The 15,607-nt window shown below is 34.2% G+C and overlaps 1 protein-coding gene across 12 annotated transcripts in view; it reads right to left on the bottom strand.

The window, feature by feature from the left end:
- The window catches only part of NAALADL2 (N-acetylated alpha-linked acidic dipeptidase like 2), a 1,365,504-nt gene that overhangs the window by 46,475 nt on the left and 1,303,422 nt on the right, over positions 1-15,607 (bottom strand). For all 12 annotated transcript variants that reach the window (XR_002338111.1, XM_021071192.1, XM_021071188.1 and 9 more), the window contains one exon: positions 14,300-14,498. Coding sequence is in view for 11 of the 12 variants with exons in the window: in XM_021071192.1 (XP_020926851.1) it covers positions 14,300-14,498 (199 nt within the window). In the remaining variant the exon portion in view is untranslated. The remainder of the gene's footprint in view (positions 1-14,299; positions 14,499-15,607) is intronic.

Here is a 15,607-nt window from a genome sequence, read left to right as displayed (position 1 = left end):
GAGAGAAGGCAAGGTTAATTTTTAGACTACATTAGGATTAGCCAAATATAATCAAGCAGATACAAACAGAATTTCTTCCCAATACTATTTAGCCACTTAAAGTACTTACCATAAGTAATCTGTTCTTTCTCTCTCTCTTTCTTTTTTTTTTAAAGTTGAAGTGTAATTGATTTACAGTGTTTTGTTAGGTTCAGGTTCAGTGTTGTGTGTGAATTAGAGTGTTGTGTTAGGTTAAAGAATGTATTCTTTTTTCAGATTCTCCTCCATTATTGGTTATTACAAGATAATGTGTATAGTTCCCCAGGCTATACAAGAGGTCTTTGTTGATCATCTCTTTTATATATGGTTGTGTATATATGTTATTCCCAAACTGCTAATTTATCCTTCACTGACATTTCCCCTTTGATAACCATAAGTTTGTTTTCTTTGTGTGGGAGTCTATTTCTGGTATATAAATAAGTTAATCTGTGTTATTTTTTCAGATTCCTTATATAAGTGATATCATATATTTGCTTTACTATGACTTAACATGATAATCTCTAGGTCCATCCATATTGCTGCAAATGGCATTGTTTTACTCTTCTTATGGCTGAGTAGTATTGCAACATACTGAAATATATATATGCATATATATACACACATACACACACATGCACAACATCGTCTTTATCCATTCATCTGTCAAGAGACATTTACGCTCTTTAAATGTCTTGGCTATTGTAAATAGTGCTGCAGTGAATGCTGGGGCTGCATATATATTTTCAAATTACAGTTTTCTCTGGATAGGTGCCCAGGATTGGGATTGCTGGATTATGTGGTAGTTCTATATTTAGTTTTTGAGGACCCTCCATACTGTTTTCCATAATGGCTGCACCAAATTACACTCCTACCAACAGTGTAGCAGGGTTCCCTTTTCTCCATAGCCTCCAAGCATTTATTACGTGTAGACTTTTTGAGGATGGCCATTCTGACCAGTGTGAGGCAATATCTCATTGAAGTTTTGATTTTCATTTCTGTAATGATGTTGGGCATCTTTTCATGTGCATTTTGGCCATCTGTATGTCTTCTTTGGAGAATTGTCTATTTAGATTTTTATCCATTTTTTGATTGGGTTATTTGTTTTTTTGATACTGAACTGCATAAGTTGTTTATTTTGGAAATTAATTCATTGTTGGTTTTGTTTGCAAATATTTTCTCCCATTCTGTGGGTTATTTTTTCATTTTGTTCATGGTGTCCTTTACTGTGTGTCTCTTCAGTTTAATTAGATCTCATTTTTTATTTTTGTTTTTATTTTCATTACTCTTAAGAGGTGGATCCAAAAAGATATTGCTGTAATTTCCATCAGAGAGTGTTCTGCCTATGTTTTTCTCTAAGAGTTTCATAGTATTATTATTACAATGATGTCTTTAATCTATCTGGGGTTTTTTTTGGTGTGTGTGTGTGTGTGTGTGTGTGTGTGTATGGTGTGGGAGAATGTTCTAATTTTATTCCTTTGTATGTAGCTATCCAGTTTTCCCAGCACTACTTATTGAAGAGACTGTCTTTCTTTTCTCCATTGTATATGGAGATTAATTGCCTCCTTTGTCAGAGATTAGTTACTCATGGGTGTATGGTAAACTTCTGGGGTTTTTATCCTGTTCCATTGATCTATACATCTTTTTTTTGGTGCCAGTACCATACTGTTTTGATGATTATAGCTTTGTATACTACAAAGCATAGTCTGTAGTTAGGGAGCCTGATTCCTCCAGGTCTGTTCTTTTTCTCAAGATTGTTTTGGCTATTTGGAGTCTTTTGTGTTCCCATACAAATTAAATTTTTTGTTCTAGTATTGTTAAAAATATTATTGGTAAATTCATAAAAATTGCATTGAATCTGTAGACTGCTTGAGTAGTATGGTCATTTTTAACAATATTGATTCTTCCAATCCAAGAATATGGTATATCTTTCCATTGTTTGTGTCATCTTTGATTCCTTTCATCTGTATCTTTAGTTTTTAGAGTTCAGGTCTTTTGCTTTAGGTTTTTTATTTCTACATATTTTATTCTTTTTGATGTGATGGTATATGGGATTGTTTTCCCTAATTTCCCTTTCTGATATATTGTTGTTAGCATATAGAAATGTAAGAAGTGGAGTTACTGTTGTGGCGCAGTGGTTAATGAATCCGACTGGGAACCATGAGGTTGCAGGTTCGATCCCTGCCCTTGCTCAGTGGGTTAATGATCCGACGTTGCCATGAGCTGTGGTGTAGGTTGCAGACACAGCTCGGATCCTGCATTGCTGTGGCTCTGGCATAGGCTGGCAGCTACAGCTCCAATTAGACCCCTAGCCTGGAACCTCCATATGCCACGGGAGCGGCCCAAGAAATAGCAAAAAGGAGAAAAAAAAGAAAAAAGAAAGAAAAAAGAAAAAAAAGAAATGTAAGAAATTTCTATGTATTAATTTTGTATACTGCAACTTTACCAAATTCATTGTTTTCTAGTAGCGTAGTTAGGATTTTCTATGTTTAGTATCATGTCATCTGCAAAGAGTGACAGTTTTAATTCTTCTTTTCCAATTTGGATCCTCTTATTTCTTTTTCTTCTCTGATTGCTCTGCCTACAACTTGCAAAATTATACTGAATAAAAGTGAAGAGAGTAGATTAAGGATTCATCATTGCTGCAAGCTGTGGTGTAGGTTGTAGATGAGGCTCATATCCAGCTTTACTAGGCTGTGGTGTAGGCTGGCAGCTGCAGGTCTGATTTGACCCCTAGCCTGGGAACTTACATATGCCACAGATGCAGCCCCAAAAACAAGAAAAAAAAAGTGAAGGCAGTGGACATCTTTGTCTTGTTCTTAATTGTGGATGAAATGCTTTCAGCTTTTCAACATTGAGTATTATGTTAGCTGTGTTTCTCATATATGGACTTTATTGTGTTGAGGTATGTTCACTCCGGGCCTACTTTCTCTAGAATTTTTATTATGAGTGGATGTTGAATTTTACCTAAAGCTTTTTCTGCCTCTACTGAGATGATCATATTTTTTTAAGGTTGATGAAACTTAGCCAAATTTAGAGGGCACAATAAACACCAAATTTCAAAAAAGCCTTAATAAATTTGAATGTATAATAAATTCAGATTTTTTTAAAGCTCTGAATGCAGCTGAACTGGGCTTTTCTGACTTTTGAAGAGGAAGTTGTCCTCATATGGTTTTTATTCTTCAATTTTTAGTGTGTTATACCATTGCGGGTAGCTTTGTAGATATTGAAAAACTCTTGCATCCCTGAGATAAATCCTACTTGATTATGGTGTATGATCCTTTTAATGTACTGTCAGACTTGGTTTGCTAGTATTTTGTTGATATTTTTTGCATCTATATTCATCAATGTTATCAGCCCATAATTTCCTTTTTGTGTGGTATCTTTGTCTGACTTTGGTATCAGGATGCTAATGGCATCATAGAATGAGTTCAGAAGTATTCTTTTCCTATGAATTTTTTGAAATAGTTTTAGAAAGATAGGACATATTATTTTAGCCATATTATTTCAGTTTAAATCAGCATAATCCATATTAGAAAACTGAGAAACTCTTTTTGTACACATCACAACTGTTAAAGCTATTGCTCATGAGAGAAACCTAGAATTCATGTTTTCTCCCCTCTTCTTTACCTATTTATCTAATTCATCAACAAGTTCTATAGATTGTACCTCCAAAATACTTCAAAATGATCTTCTCTCCATTCATATTTCTATCAATATGATCTCTGGTGATGATTAATTTTATGTGTCAACTTGGCAAGGCTATCCTTCCATTTATTTGGTCAAACATTGATCTGTATGTTGCTATAAAGGCACTTTGCATATGTAATTAAAATTTAAAATCAGTTGACATTAAAGAAAATTGTTCCTGGTAACGTGACTAGGATTCATCCAATTAGTTGAGGTTCTTAAGAGCAAAAAGTGAATTTTCATGGAGAAAAGGGAATTCTGCCTAAGGAGAATAGTATAGAAATACATCCGGAATTCCCAGCTCGCTGCTTACCTTACAAATTTCATACAAAGAGTGCAGAATTAACTCTTCCCTGATTTTCAAGCTTCCCGCCCTACAGATTTTGGACTTGCCAACCTCCACATCACAGGAATCAATTCATTTAAGTCTACATATCTGTCTGTCTATCTGTCTGTCTGTCTATCTATCTATCTATCTATCTATCCAACCATATATCCATTTTTTCATCTGATTGGTTTTTTTTTCCTCTGGAGAACTCTGATCCACTTAGATAATTAAACTATTACATAATTTTCAATATGTCCATTTTATTCATTACTTCTAGAATTACTTTTCCACACAGCAGACAGGGATGGATTGATGGACACATGATAGTTAGATAAAATTGTTACCCTCTTCTTAGAATCAGACTTCGAATGCACTGAAAAAAATCTTAACCTCCTTCTTTATGATCTATAGGTCCTTGTCTAAATCTAATCTCAAACCAAATTGCTCATCCCAATCAGTTTGGCCACGTTACAAGAAAAAGTCCTGTTTCTTTACTTCTATACATTTTTGAAGATTGTAATTACATATGTATTTGGTTGTTTACTTATTTTGTTTCTCCCCACTAAAGAGCAAAATCCACAAGGGTAAGGTTGATATTTATTTTCTGAGTATTGTATTCATAGTGCCTAGTGTATTTCTGGCATTTAGTGGACACTAAGTATTTGCTAAATTAATAAATGGAAGGAAATCATAGCAATTTTAGATAAATTTTTGAAAAAGTGGTACTTATTTCTAATTTACAGATAAGAAAAATAATAAAACTAATACAAAATTCAAAGGAAATAAAAGAAACAAAGTATCACTCAACCCATAGGCATCAGTCCAATAGCCAAGGTCTGATTAGTGCCAAAGAATTAAATTTTTTTTTTCATGATATTATTATATTCTATGCTTTTCTTATTGGTTTTTGATAGTATTTTATTCACCTTGGCTCTTTTTAATTCCCTTTTTATCTTCTGACTGTGAAGCTACTAAAAAAGTGGTCATGAATATAATTTAAACATAAAATTCATAATGTCTGCAACTAGGTTTTGTTACTTTACTAATTATGCAAAAGCATTTCTAACATTGATATATGAGATTTATCATATAAAAGTCCCTCTCCTTTTAATTGCATCTAATATTTATGGAAACATGAAAAGATAGGCAGCAGTTTGGGACAAGATAATTTTATTGATTGATAACAGGGCATATCTCTTTTTTTCCAGAATTAGGGATCAATTTGGTGCCTAAATAATGTGCTTTGACAAACATTAGAGGATGTAATTCTACATTTGCATTCTGTATTTTAATTCTGTAATTTACATTTCATATGTTCTTAAATGAAACTTAAGTTTTTATGAAAATTGAACCTATTTACTATGTGGCTACATTTGCACCCAAATCTAAATTTATTGGTGATTTCTGAGCAGACTAGGGATAAGGATCAAGCATATGCAGAATGCCTAGTAGAAAGAGCAATGGTTTTAGATAAAATCAAGCCAGGTTTGAATCCCTTTTCTGCCACACATTAACCTTTTCTAAGCTTCAATTTTCTTAATTCTATAAATGGGATAATAAGACAAATTTTGCAATTTTATTAGAAGGGTTACAGATAACATATGAAAATGTACAGCATAGTGCCTGATGTACAAAGTAAATCCTCTTCTGTGAAAGTACTGTTATTACTATTACTGTTAAAATTATTAAATACACTATAAATTCATAATTCACCCTCATACTGGCAATGTGTCTTGACTTGCAAGTATGGCAAAAGTACGTGTTTCTCTCTTTAGATGAAACCTCACACCTGAAAGTGATATTTTTATGAAATCCAAACAGCTATGAACACATGGATTTCTATTTTGATCCTAGCAGATTGGATAGCAAACTAATTAGCCTAATAAAGAGGTCACTGTCAATTGAAATTTTTTAAAGAAGTGTTTCAGTAACATCAAAATGTGGTGAACATTGTTTGTCACAATGGTATATACTCTTTGTTTTAATTATAACAAAATGAGGTATTAAAAGAAAGAATGAGATTTCAGTATATTAATTTGGTTTCTTTTAAATTTGGGGAGCTTTTTGCTCCTTTTAGAAGTAGAAACTTAAAAAATATAAAAGGGGTATATAATTATAAAGCTAATACATATGTTTATTTATAAAAGGGTAAAAGGGGATGTATGTAATGATCAGCATTATAAAAATCTTGTATATGAGCCAGCTCTTCAGTCCTCCTTTAGAAATGTTACATTGTGTACATTACAAAATTCTACATTCATACACAGTCTTTTGTGCAAGTGGTCGCTATTAAAACATTTTTAAAGCATTATGATAATTCTTAATCACTAGTTATTTTTTTCATAGTCTAAAGAAATCAGAGGCATTGCTGATAGAATTAATGACAAGAGAAATAATGGTGGGATTTTAGCTCCATTCAGACCACCCACACCTCACTGAAAGGGAAAGTACAACTGGAACAAAGTAGTTATTATCCCCATCAAACAGTGAACATAAGGTTCTGTTAGTGCTTATATAACTAACTCTAATTAAAACACCATGAAAATTGTATAATGAGATCACTGTTATTCTGAAATGCTTTTTGGTTGTTTGGGTCTTGATGTCTTAAAATTTTTAAAATCAAATATATGTAGAGAATACATAGCTGGAAACCTGATCATAAAGTCATTGAAAAATGTATTTTTTAATAGTTGAGTCTAATGTCATTGATTGCCTAGGTGTAAACCAGTTCTAATATCTTTCAAAAGCAAAGTTTTGGGAGCTTATGTATTTGAAAAGTACTTTTAATGGATTGCTTGCTCTGTTTATTCTTGGCTCAAGGCAGAAGCACCTTGACATTTACACTGCTATTTTCCTGCTTTTTAAGGATGCTAACAAAAAATTGACTTGGCTTGGATTGGCTTGAAACTGCCCCCTGAACTTTCCACAAGGCCATTCTAGCTATCTTGGAAAGGACCTCCTTTATTATGAACCTGATTTCATAAGGACACCAAGCCAGAGACCTACACATATGCTCATGGACTCATTCAAATAACAAATGGGTGTTTTTCCCAAACCCCTCATTAAAGCCATTGTTTGGAACTCAAAAGTGTCTTCCAAAGGCAATATTATAAGTGTGGTTGCTTAGATAGCCTCTAAAGGACTACCTAATCATGGTATAGCTGAAATACTATGTGTAAAGGACTACTTAACCATGGTATAGATGAACTATTAGGTGTTTAGTGAGAACAGTAGGAAAGTATTGCTCTAAAACTAATAGTTTTGTTTTAAAGGTAATAATTAGCCTTTAATTTATTTTGCATGCTGGTGCTTGAGGATGTTGACTTTCCCATGTCCCATTTTGACTTAGAAACCAATATTAAACATTGGTTCACATGGGCTTCCTTCTCAGTTCGCCACACCCTCCAATCAAAGCCACTGCAATACAAATGCAATGCATGGATCTCTTATTTTCTTCCTCAAAACCACACCAAATTTCCTATCTTTTGGTAAAATTACCCCATAATACCACCTAACTCCAGTTAATAGTGCAGTAGAGAGAGAGAGAGGAAAAGAATGTGTGTGTGTGTGGTGGGGGGGGGTATAATCATATTGCGGAGGATGGGAAACCTTTAGTAGCATTACTGTTCAACTGCTCTCTCTTTAAATGTGTAGAGAGACTAAACTTGGGGTTTGATGCAGGTGATATATCCCAGTGTATGAATGCAAGGTGATTTTGATATATTTTGCACTCATATACTGGAGTTGCCTAGCAATAGAAAACCTTTGCCAGCCAATCACCTTTTTTTGCTGAAAGGAATTTTATTATTTTTTGTTTGTTTGTTTGTTTTGTCTTTTTAGCTATTTCTTGGGCCGCTCCCGCGGCATATGGAGGTTCCCAGGCTAGGGGTCAAATCGGAGCTGTAGCCGCTGGCCTACGCCAGGGCCCACAGCAACGCGGGATCCGAGCCACGTCTGCAACCTACACCACAGCTCCTGGCAACGCCGGATCCTTAACCCACTGAGCAAGGGCAGGGACCGAACCCGCAACCTCATGGTTCCTAGTCGGATTCATTAACCACTGCGCCATGACGGGAACTCCTGAAAGGAATTTTAATATCCCATGATTTTCTTTCTACTGATACACTATAAGTTTAAAATCCAAGATCTTTTTATGTCTGAGCAGTTTGGTCCAGACACTAAATAAAAGAGATAGAAATAATTAGTGCTCTCCCATTTTTAAGACTTCCTAGGCTGGTATAGAGGCACTTGACATAACAGCCTCAAAAACACATCCCCTTAAGCATGGCAACGATGTGTGACAAGGCCAGAAATTCTGCTGAAATTTGCTGAAATAAGCTAGAGAAATGCATATTCATAGTAAATTTCAAGCATGAAACGGCTGGTGCCAAAATCTAAAAAAGTGGTTCAAACTTGAAAACTTAAAATGTGAGAAAATCTGTCCTAGAAAACTATGATGTTTGCAATAGCGTTTCCTAAACACCTATAGAAAATGGTTTGAGAAGATTTTCCTACTGGAAAGCATTAGCATTTAGAGTTTCCACTTTTATATTTGAAGCTAATGCTGCTCAAATATTATATTTACTCTTTGTAAAAACTGCATACTTAATTCCATTCCCCCCCAGTACTCTATATTTTCTGTGGGATGTCTAGGCAAGCTTTTTAGATAATGTTGAAAGGAAGATGGTTTGTATTAAAAATTAAAAATGAAAGAAATACCACACCTCAATGACCTGGGGGGGAAAAGAACCTGTGTCATTGGATTTTTAAATATTTCTTTCTTGGCTTAGTGAGGTGTGGGGGAGCAGCTTTGGCATCAGAACATTATTAGAACATAAATAAAACCAGAGTGATATACAAGTTACTTTTATTTTGTAATATTTATATAGGATTCTATAGCTTATAAATTATCTTCTTACATTTTACCTTCATTTTATCTAATTTTATGTTTTTTTTTCTAAATTTATATGTTTATTATTAGTCATTTGAGATTTTCTATTTCAGAAACAAAAAAACTGATCCTGAGTTGTTAATTAGCTTGATAAAAGTCACATTAATAGTAAAAGACAAGTGTTTCTACTCAAACTCCCTTCCCACTTTTATAAATCCCAAATCAAACTTCCTTCTCACATTTATAAATAATATGTGTCTTCCTACATATTATGATCACATGGTATTCTTAATTCTGAAAGCTAGTCCACTATGGACTAATGAACTGCTGATTGTAAAAGGCAATTCAATGAGAAGGAGTGGTCTTTTCAACAAATGGTACCAGAACAAGACATCCACATGCAAAAACAATGAATCTACAACTTTCACAAAAATTAACTCAAAATGGATAAGCAAACTAAATATAAAATACAAAACTATAAAACACCCAGAAGACAACATAGGAGAAAATATAGGTGCCCTTAGGTTTGATGATGGATTTTTAAGTACTATAGCAAAAGCACAATCCATGAAAAAAAAAAAATAAGTGGGATTTCATTAAAATTTAAAACTTCTGCAACAGGCAATCTAAGAGAATGAAAAGACAAGCCATAGACTGAGAGAAAATATTTGCAACATATGTATCTGATAAAAGATTGGCATCCAAAATATAAAAATAAGTCTTAAAATTCAACAATAAGAAAAACAAATAACTCAATTTAGAAGATAGGTGAAAGAGCTAGACACCTCACGAAAGAAGATATACAGATAGAAAATAAGCATATAAAAAATGCTGAACATCAGGTGTCATTAGGGAATTGCAAGTTAAAACAATGGGATACCAATACAAACCTATTCAAATGACTAAAATCTACAGCTTATAACAACAAATGCTTATGAGGATGTAGAGCAACCAAAAGTCTTACTCATTGCTGGAGGGAATGCACAATAGTGTAACCACTTTGGGAGACAGTTTGGCAGTTTCTTGCAAAATTACTTGTAGGCTTATTATATGATCCAGCAGTTTTACTCCTTGAAATTTACCCAAATTAGTTGAAAATGTACATCTACACAATATTCTGCCCATGAATGTATATAATTGCTCATAATTGCAAAAAATTTGAAAGCAACTAAGATATGCTTCAATAAGTGAATGGATAAACTGGTATATTTGTACAATGGAATATTATTCAGTGATAGAAATTAATACGCAGAAAACAAATTCATATTATGAGGTGATAAGGTCAATGTGAAAAGGTTACATGCTGTATGATTCAAATTATATGGCATTCTAGAAACAGCAAAACTGTAGAGACAGTAAAAAGATCAACGATTGCCAGAGGCTCAGGGAGGACGGAGGGAAAGATGAATGGATGGAACACAGATTTTTTTAGGGCAGTGAAAATATTCTAAAATATTCTAATATGATATGGAAATGGTGCATACATGCCATTATACATTTGTCAAAATCCACAGAATTTAAAAAAAATAAGCACTAACCTAAACTATGAATTTAAGTTAATAATGTATCAATATTGGCTCATCAGCTGTAAAAAATGGACTACAGTAATGTAAAATGTTAGTACTAGGGGAATTATGTGTTGGAAAATGAGAGGACTGTCTGTAAGGGATTATATGAGAACTCTGTACATTCTGCTTAATTTTTCTCTAAATCTAAAACTACTATATTTTATAGAAATATATGTGTCTGTGGAGAATGCATAGGTCATTGTGTAATACCACTTACTCAGCCTTTGCAGAGTAATAACTTATGGAGTTAAAAGTAACCCAAAAACAAAACACAAATGCCACAAGACCTCATCCCTAGATATGCCAGTCCCCTGAAGCAGTAGAGCAGAGCATATTAGAATCATAGCAAAGGAAGGAGGGAGAGAAAAGATTCAGAATTCTTCAGGAAATACATAATCCCCTCCCGACTAAGGTGCACCAAGTCAGATTTTACATTGCTGGATTTTGTTAGTAGTAATATTTTTGCAATGCTTTGTAGTTTTCAACACACATTCACTTCGATAGTGTCTGATCATATATTACATATCATCTGCTTTCCACTGCCAACCAGGCTTAGTACCTCTGGTGCATTTTGCAGCTTTTTATTATGCCACAACAGTCTATCACAGCCCCACTCACTCAAGGTTAGAAGAATTCCCCTTGACTGTAAAGATTGTGACGCTTAATATAGTGAATGCGCATTGGATCAGAATTTTAGGCCTGGAAAATCTTTAGAAATTATTTTTATAAACAAATTATCATACAATTACATGGCGAGCCAGAGCTGCTGTGTGCCTTGACTAACTGGCTGGAGAAATGGGCAGAGAGCAGACGCTTGCCACTACTCAACCCTGCTTCATCTGCCTACCTCTGTGTGAGCCCAAAAAGATCCCATCTTACTTACTCTCTAAATTCTTCTCTTCTTCCTTAACACCATCTCCCAAATTGCTCTTTGCTCTTCATTCCTGACTCCAACATGCCAAATCATGTTCTCAGCATCCATACCTTTTTTATGCTCATTGTCTTCCTGACTTTGCAACTCCAGGGTTCACTCTCTGGAGCACCAGATAAACCTAACATACATTACTTCATGGCTTCTTTTGTGTAAAAAATAAAGGCTAAACCTCTCAGCAGAACACTTAAGGGACTTTGCAACTTGTTTCCTTCCTGCCTCTCCATAATCATGAACCAAATAACCATTTAAATTAGTCCACTTGCTATTCTTCAATGCCCAGCATACCACACACAACCTCTGTTTTGTGTCTTTCTTCACACTATCCTCCCCTGGTAATGCCCCTTGAGTTAGCTGGGTTGCTACAATGGAACAGTCTAGCCTGAGTAGCTGAGAAACTATACAAATTTATTTCTCATGGTTTTGTAGTCTGGGAAGTCCAAGTTCAAGATACCAGCAGATTTGGTGTCTGGTGAGGGCCTGAGCCACGGTCCATTGGATGGCTCTGGGCTCACATGGCAGAGGGGGTGATAGAGCTCTCTGAGGTCTCTTCAATAAGGGTGCTAATCCCATGAATGAGGGTTCTGCCCTTGTGACCTTATTGTCTCCCAAAAGCCCCACCTTCAAATACCACCATTAGGTCTTAACATAGGAATTTTGGGAGGACGCAAACATTCAGTCTCTAGCACTCCCTAATTTATTGGGCATCCTACCATTCCTTCAAGCCCAGATAAATTTCTCCCTTTTCCTATAAATTCTCTTTTGACAGCCATAATATGATTTTTTCTCTCTTCACTGAATCTCAACTGCACTTCTTACCTGTAGCATTCATTTGGCACTTGTGGAAATTACTCTGGAAATTTATTGAAATTATGGTTTCCACATTTTTTTTACCTCCTGAATTAAACTCCTTGAAGGTAGGGAATTTATATTGCCAGTTTCCCTCAATATGCTGGCACAGAGCAGTGTTCAATGAGGATTTACTTATGAGAATGACAATCAGTGTTTGATGTAACATCTTAGGACTTGAAATCTTTGGATCTTCTTATGCCAGATAATAGAGAAAATTCTTTAAAATATTTCAAAAATAATACATTTCAATGTTTAGTGGAACTTTGGTTTTGAGGCAATATCCTTTGGGATGTGATCAAAATTCCAAATCCAACATTTGACTTCATACAGTGAACTTCTCTCAAAAACACTCTTAAAAGGCAAATCACTTTTGACGTCCTCCTTGCATATTTGATGAGAATTGTCATAACACCATCGGTTTGAAGACTATGATTCTTATATGAATAACACCTCTAAAGCCTGTTTAACATTTAAAAAAAATTGAACCCTAGTCACCAAATGTTCTTTCGTACAATGCAATTAATAATTTTATCTTTTCTCCAAATAATAATCATTATAAATGATTTTTTTCCATTTTCCTAAACTCTATCATCCTGTAACATTCACATTTTTATTTCAAACATTTCCTCTAACATCAAGGAGGAACTTGCAAGAATTGAGAATGGAAAGTCTACTGCAATTTTGAAATTTTTGCATCAATATTATTTAGAAATGTGAACTCTCAACCAAGAGAAAACATCGAGTAGAATGATTTGTCATGTATTTCAGAAATAAAGTAAAAATTCATGACAATCTTGGAATAAAGGTCAGTCAGATAAATCAACTATTTAATCTACCTGCACAGTTGGCATATATGTGAATTAATACAGTCAAAGAGAAGAATGGCAGATATGTAATAGTTTAAAGTAATGCCAAAATATTGAACTATAAGATTCAAATTTTAAAGTTTTTTAAATGAGTTAAAACATTATAATCAACATTTTGGGCCCTGCACACTGGAATACAAAATGTGCTATAATCATATAACAAGAAAAAACATCACTTGCTTAATCATTGTTAACTCAAGGAAAGGCAGATATTTACTTTTCTATCCAAACTGTATGATAAAGTAAATTAAGTCCATAAAAATTACTACAGGGATAATAAATTTACTAGATACATACTCAGACCATATACTTAGAGGGGTCTTCTATATCTAGTACAAGTGCTAAGAAAGGCAAAAGGGGAAAGAGTTTACTACATCATCATATTTAAAATTATATCCTTAATGTATGATACTAATTTATGAATTTTTCATAAGTTAAAAAGAAATAGAACTTTTATAATACATTCTAAATATATAAGCTACCTACTTTTATAAAGACTTTTTAATAATGCTAGCTTTAATAACATGGTTTAATTCTTCTCTTTAGCAGTTATTACACCTACCACAGACTATGTTTTACTTAATTACCTTGTTCTTTCTGTTTCCCCATCCCCACCACTGGAATATAATCTCATCAGGGTAAATGTTTTTAATTTGAGGTGGCTGATCTTCGTCTCTGTTACCTTCAAGGGTATCATCCATGAAAAGCCTAAATTGAATCCCTCTTCTATATGAAGTTTTTTTAATATTTGCTAAAATTTTTAAAACATTTTCAGAAGTCACTCTATTGTGACTCTCTAAATAAGCCCAATTCCCTGGTTGTTTCAAGATTAATCTAAATTCCATTCTTCCCTGTAAATTAAACACAGTCTTCTAGAAGTGGACTTACTAGGGCAGACTAACATGCACTTATCTCCTGATTCACTCAAGAAAGTATATTTCTATCAATTATAGATACTATCTATATCTAAAAACTTTTCTTTATTCCCTATTTATGTAGTTGAAGTTTGGGATGAGGAGAATGGTTCTGAAGTTGTAGATATAATAACTGCTTCACATTAAAAAAATATTATGTTCACCTAAGGTAAATATTCTGAAAGTTAAACACAAATATTTAATTGAGGGGCATATAAATACCAATTTTGAGCACACATCCTACCTATAAAATCCTGGTGGTGCATGCTGCACCAGGAAGCTCTTCTCCATGTCTTGGAGAATGTCATTCAGCATCCGCACACGGATGGGAGCTCTCTCCTTGGGATCATTAGCAGGACGCATCTCATCTGACTGAAAGAGTTCAGTGCTCTCCCGCAGGCGTGAGGCTGGGGCCAGCAGTTGAGGAGTGTTGGGCTGATCACCTGGTAAAGATAAATGAGCCCATCTCAGAAGACATCATCTCAAAGGAGGGGAGTAAACATTTTATAGTCATGATGTCAAAAAAGGAAGGTTCAACAGCAAGTCAACTTTTATAATGTATTCATTCTAGCAAAAATATTCTGGCTAAACATTTTAAGTGTATTAAATGTATCACTACTAATCATAACAATAATTACTGCTAATAATAATAATAATACCATAAAATGGGAACTTATTATTGAACCCTTCACATAATTATCTCATATAATATTAACCAAAATTTCTATTGTCATGTCCATTTCATATAGGCTGAGAATTAATTAAGATAAGCAAACCGCCACAAATCATTGAGCAAGTGAATTACAGGTCAGAATTAGAAGCTTGATCTTTCTGATTCAAAAATTCATGCTCTTCATGCAGTATCCTATATTTCAAAAAAAAAAAAAAAAAGTAAAAGGAATTGTTATCTTCCCTTCTGAGAACATGCGGTATGTTACTATGTGTTGTCATATGTCTACTGACTCTTTGATTTGCTAGAAATTTCCTGTAATTTGAAGTTAAAAATATACCTTTGATTTGAAAATATACCTCAATCTATCCTATTAGTGTTTGTATTGCTTTTTTTTCATTTTGAGATGATTTTTGGTCATGTAACTCACTGGAAGTCATACCGATATGAATGGTGGTAGCAAAAGGACCACAGGATGTTCTTTTGACTAAGGGAAAGGCAGCATTGTATAGTAATTATAGCCACCATATCTTGGAACCAGACCACCTGACTTCATATCCCTGATCTACTACCTAGTAGCTGTGTGTTGCTGGGAAAATTACTAAGCCTCAGTATCAAAATCTGTGCAATGAATGTTAAAAACATCACCTGCTTTATGGATTTGTTAATGAAGGTTAAATGATTGGTACTTGTAAAGTACTCTCCTATAGGTAGGTAGGTCCTAACTGGTGTTTCAACTAAACACCTTGTTTAAAAGCATTCTTTTATCATACCACGAGAGAAGCATTCTCTCATCATCTTCTTCCAGATAGTACCACCATGAGACTCAGTCTTTGGGCAAGGCAAAGTCTTTGGTGTCATTCTCAGGAGACTAGGTACAAC

This window comes from Sus scrofa, chromosome 13, assembly GCF_000003025.6.
Source record: "Sus scrofa isolate TJ Tabasco breed Duroc chromosome 13, Sscrofa11.1, whole genome shotgun sequence".
NCBI lineage: Eukaryota > Metazoa > Chordata > Mammalia > Artiodactyla > Suidae > Sus > Sus scrofa.
Note: the sequence above shows the minus strand (reverse complement) of the source record. Positions and strands in the feature narration are given on the sequence as shown.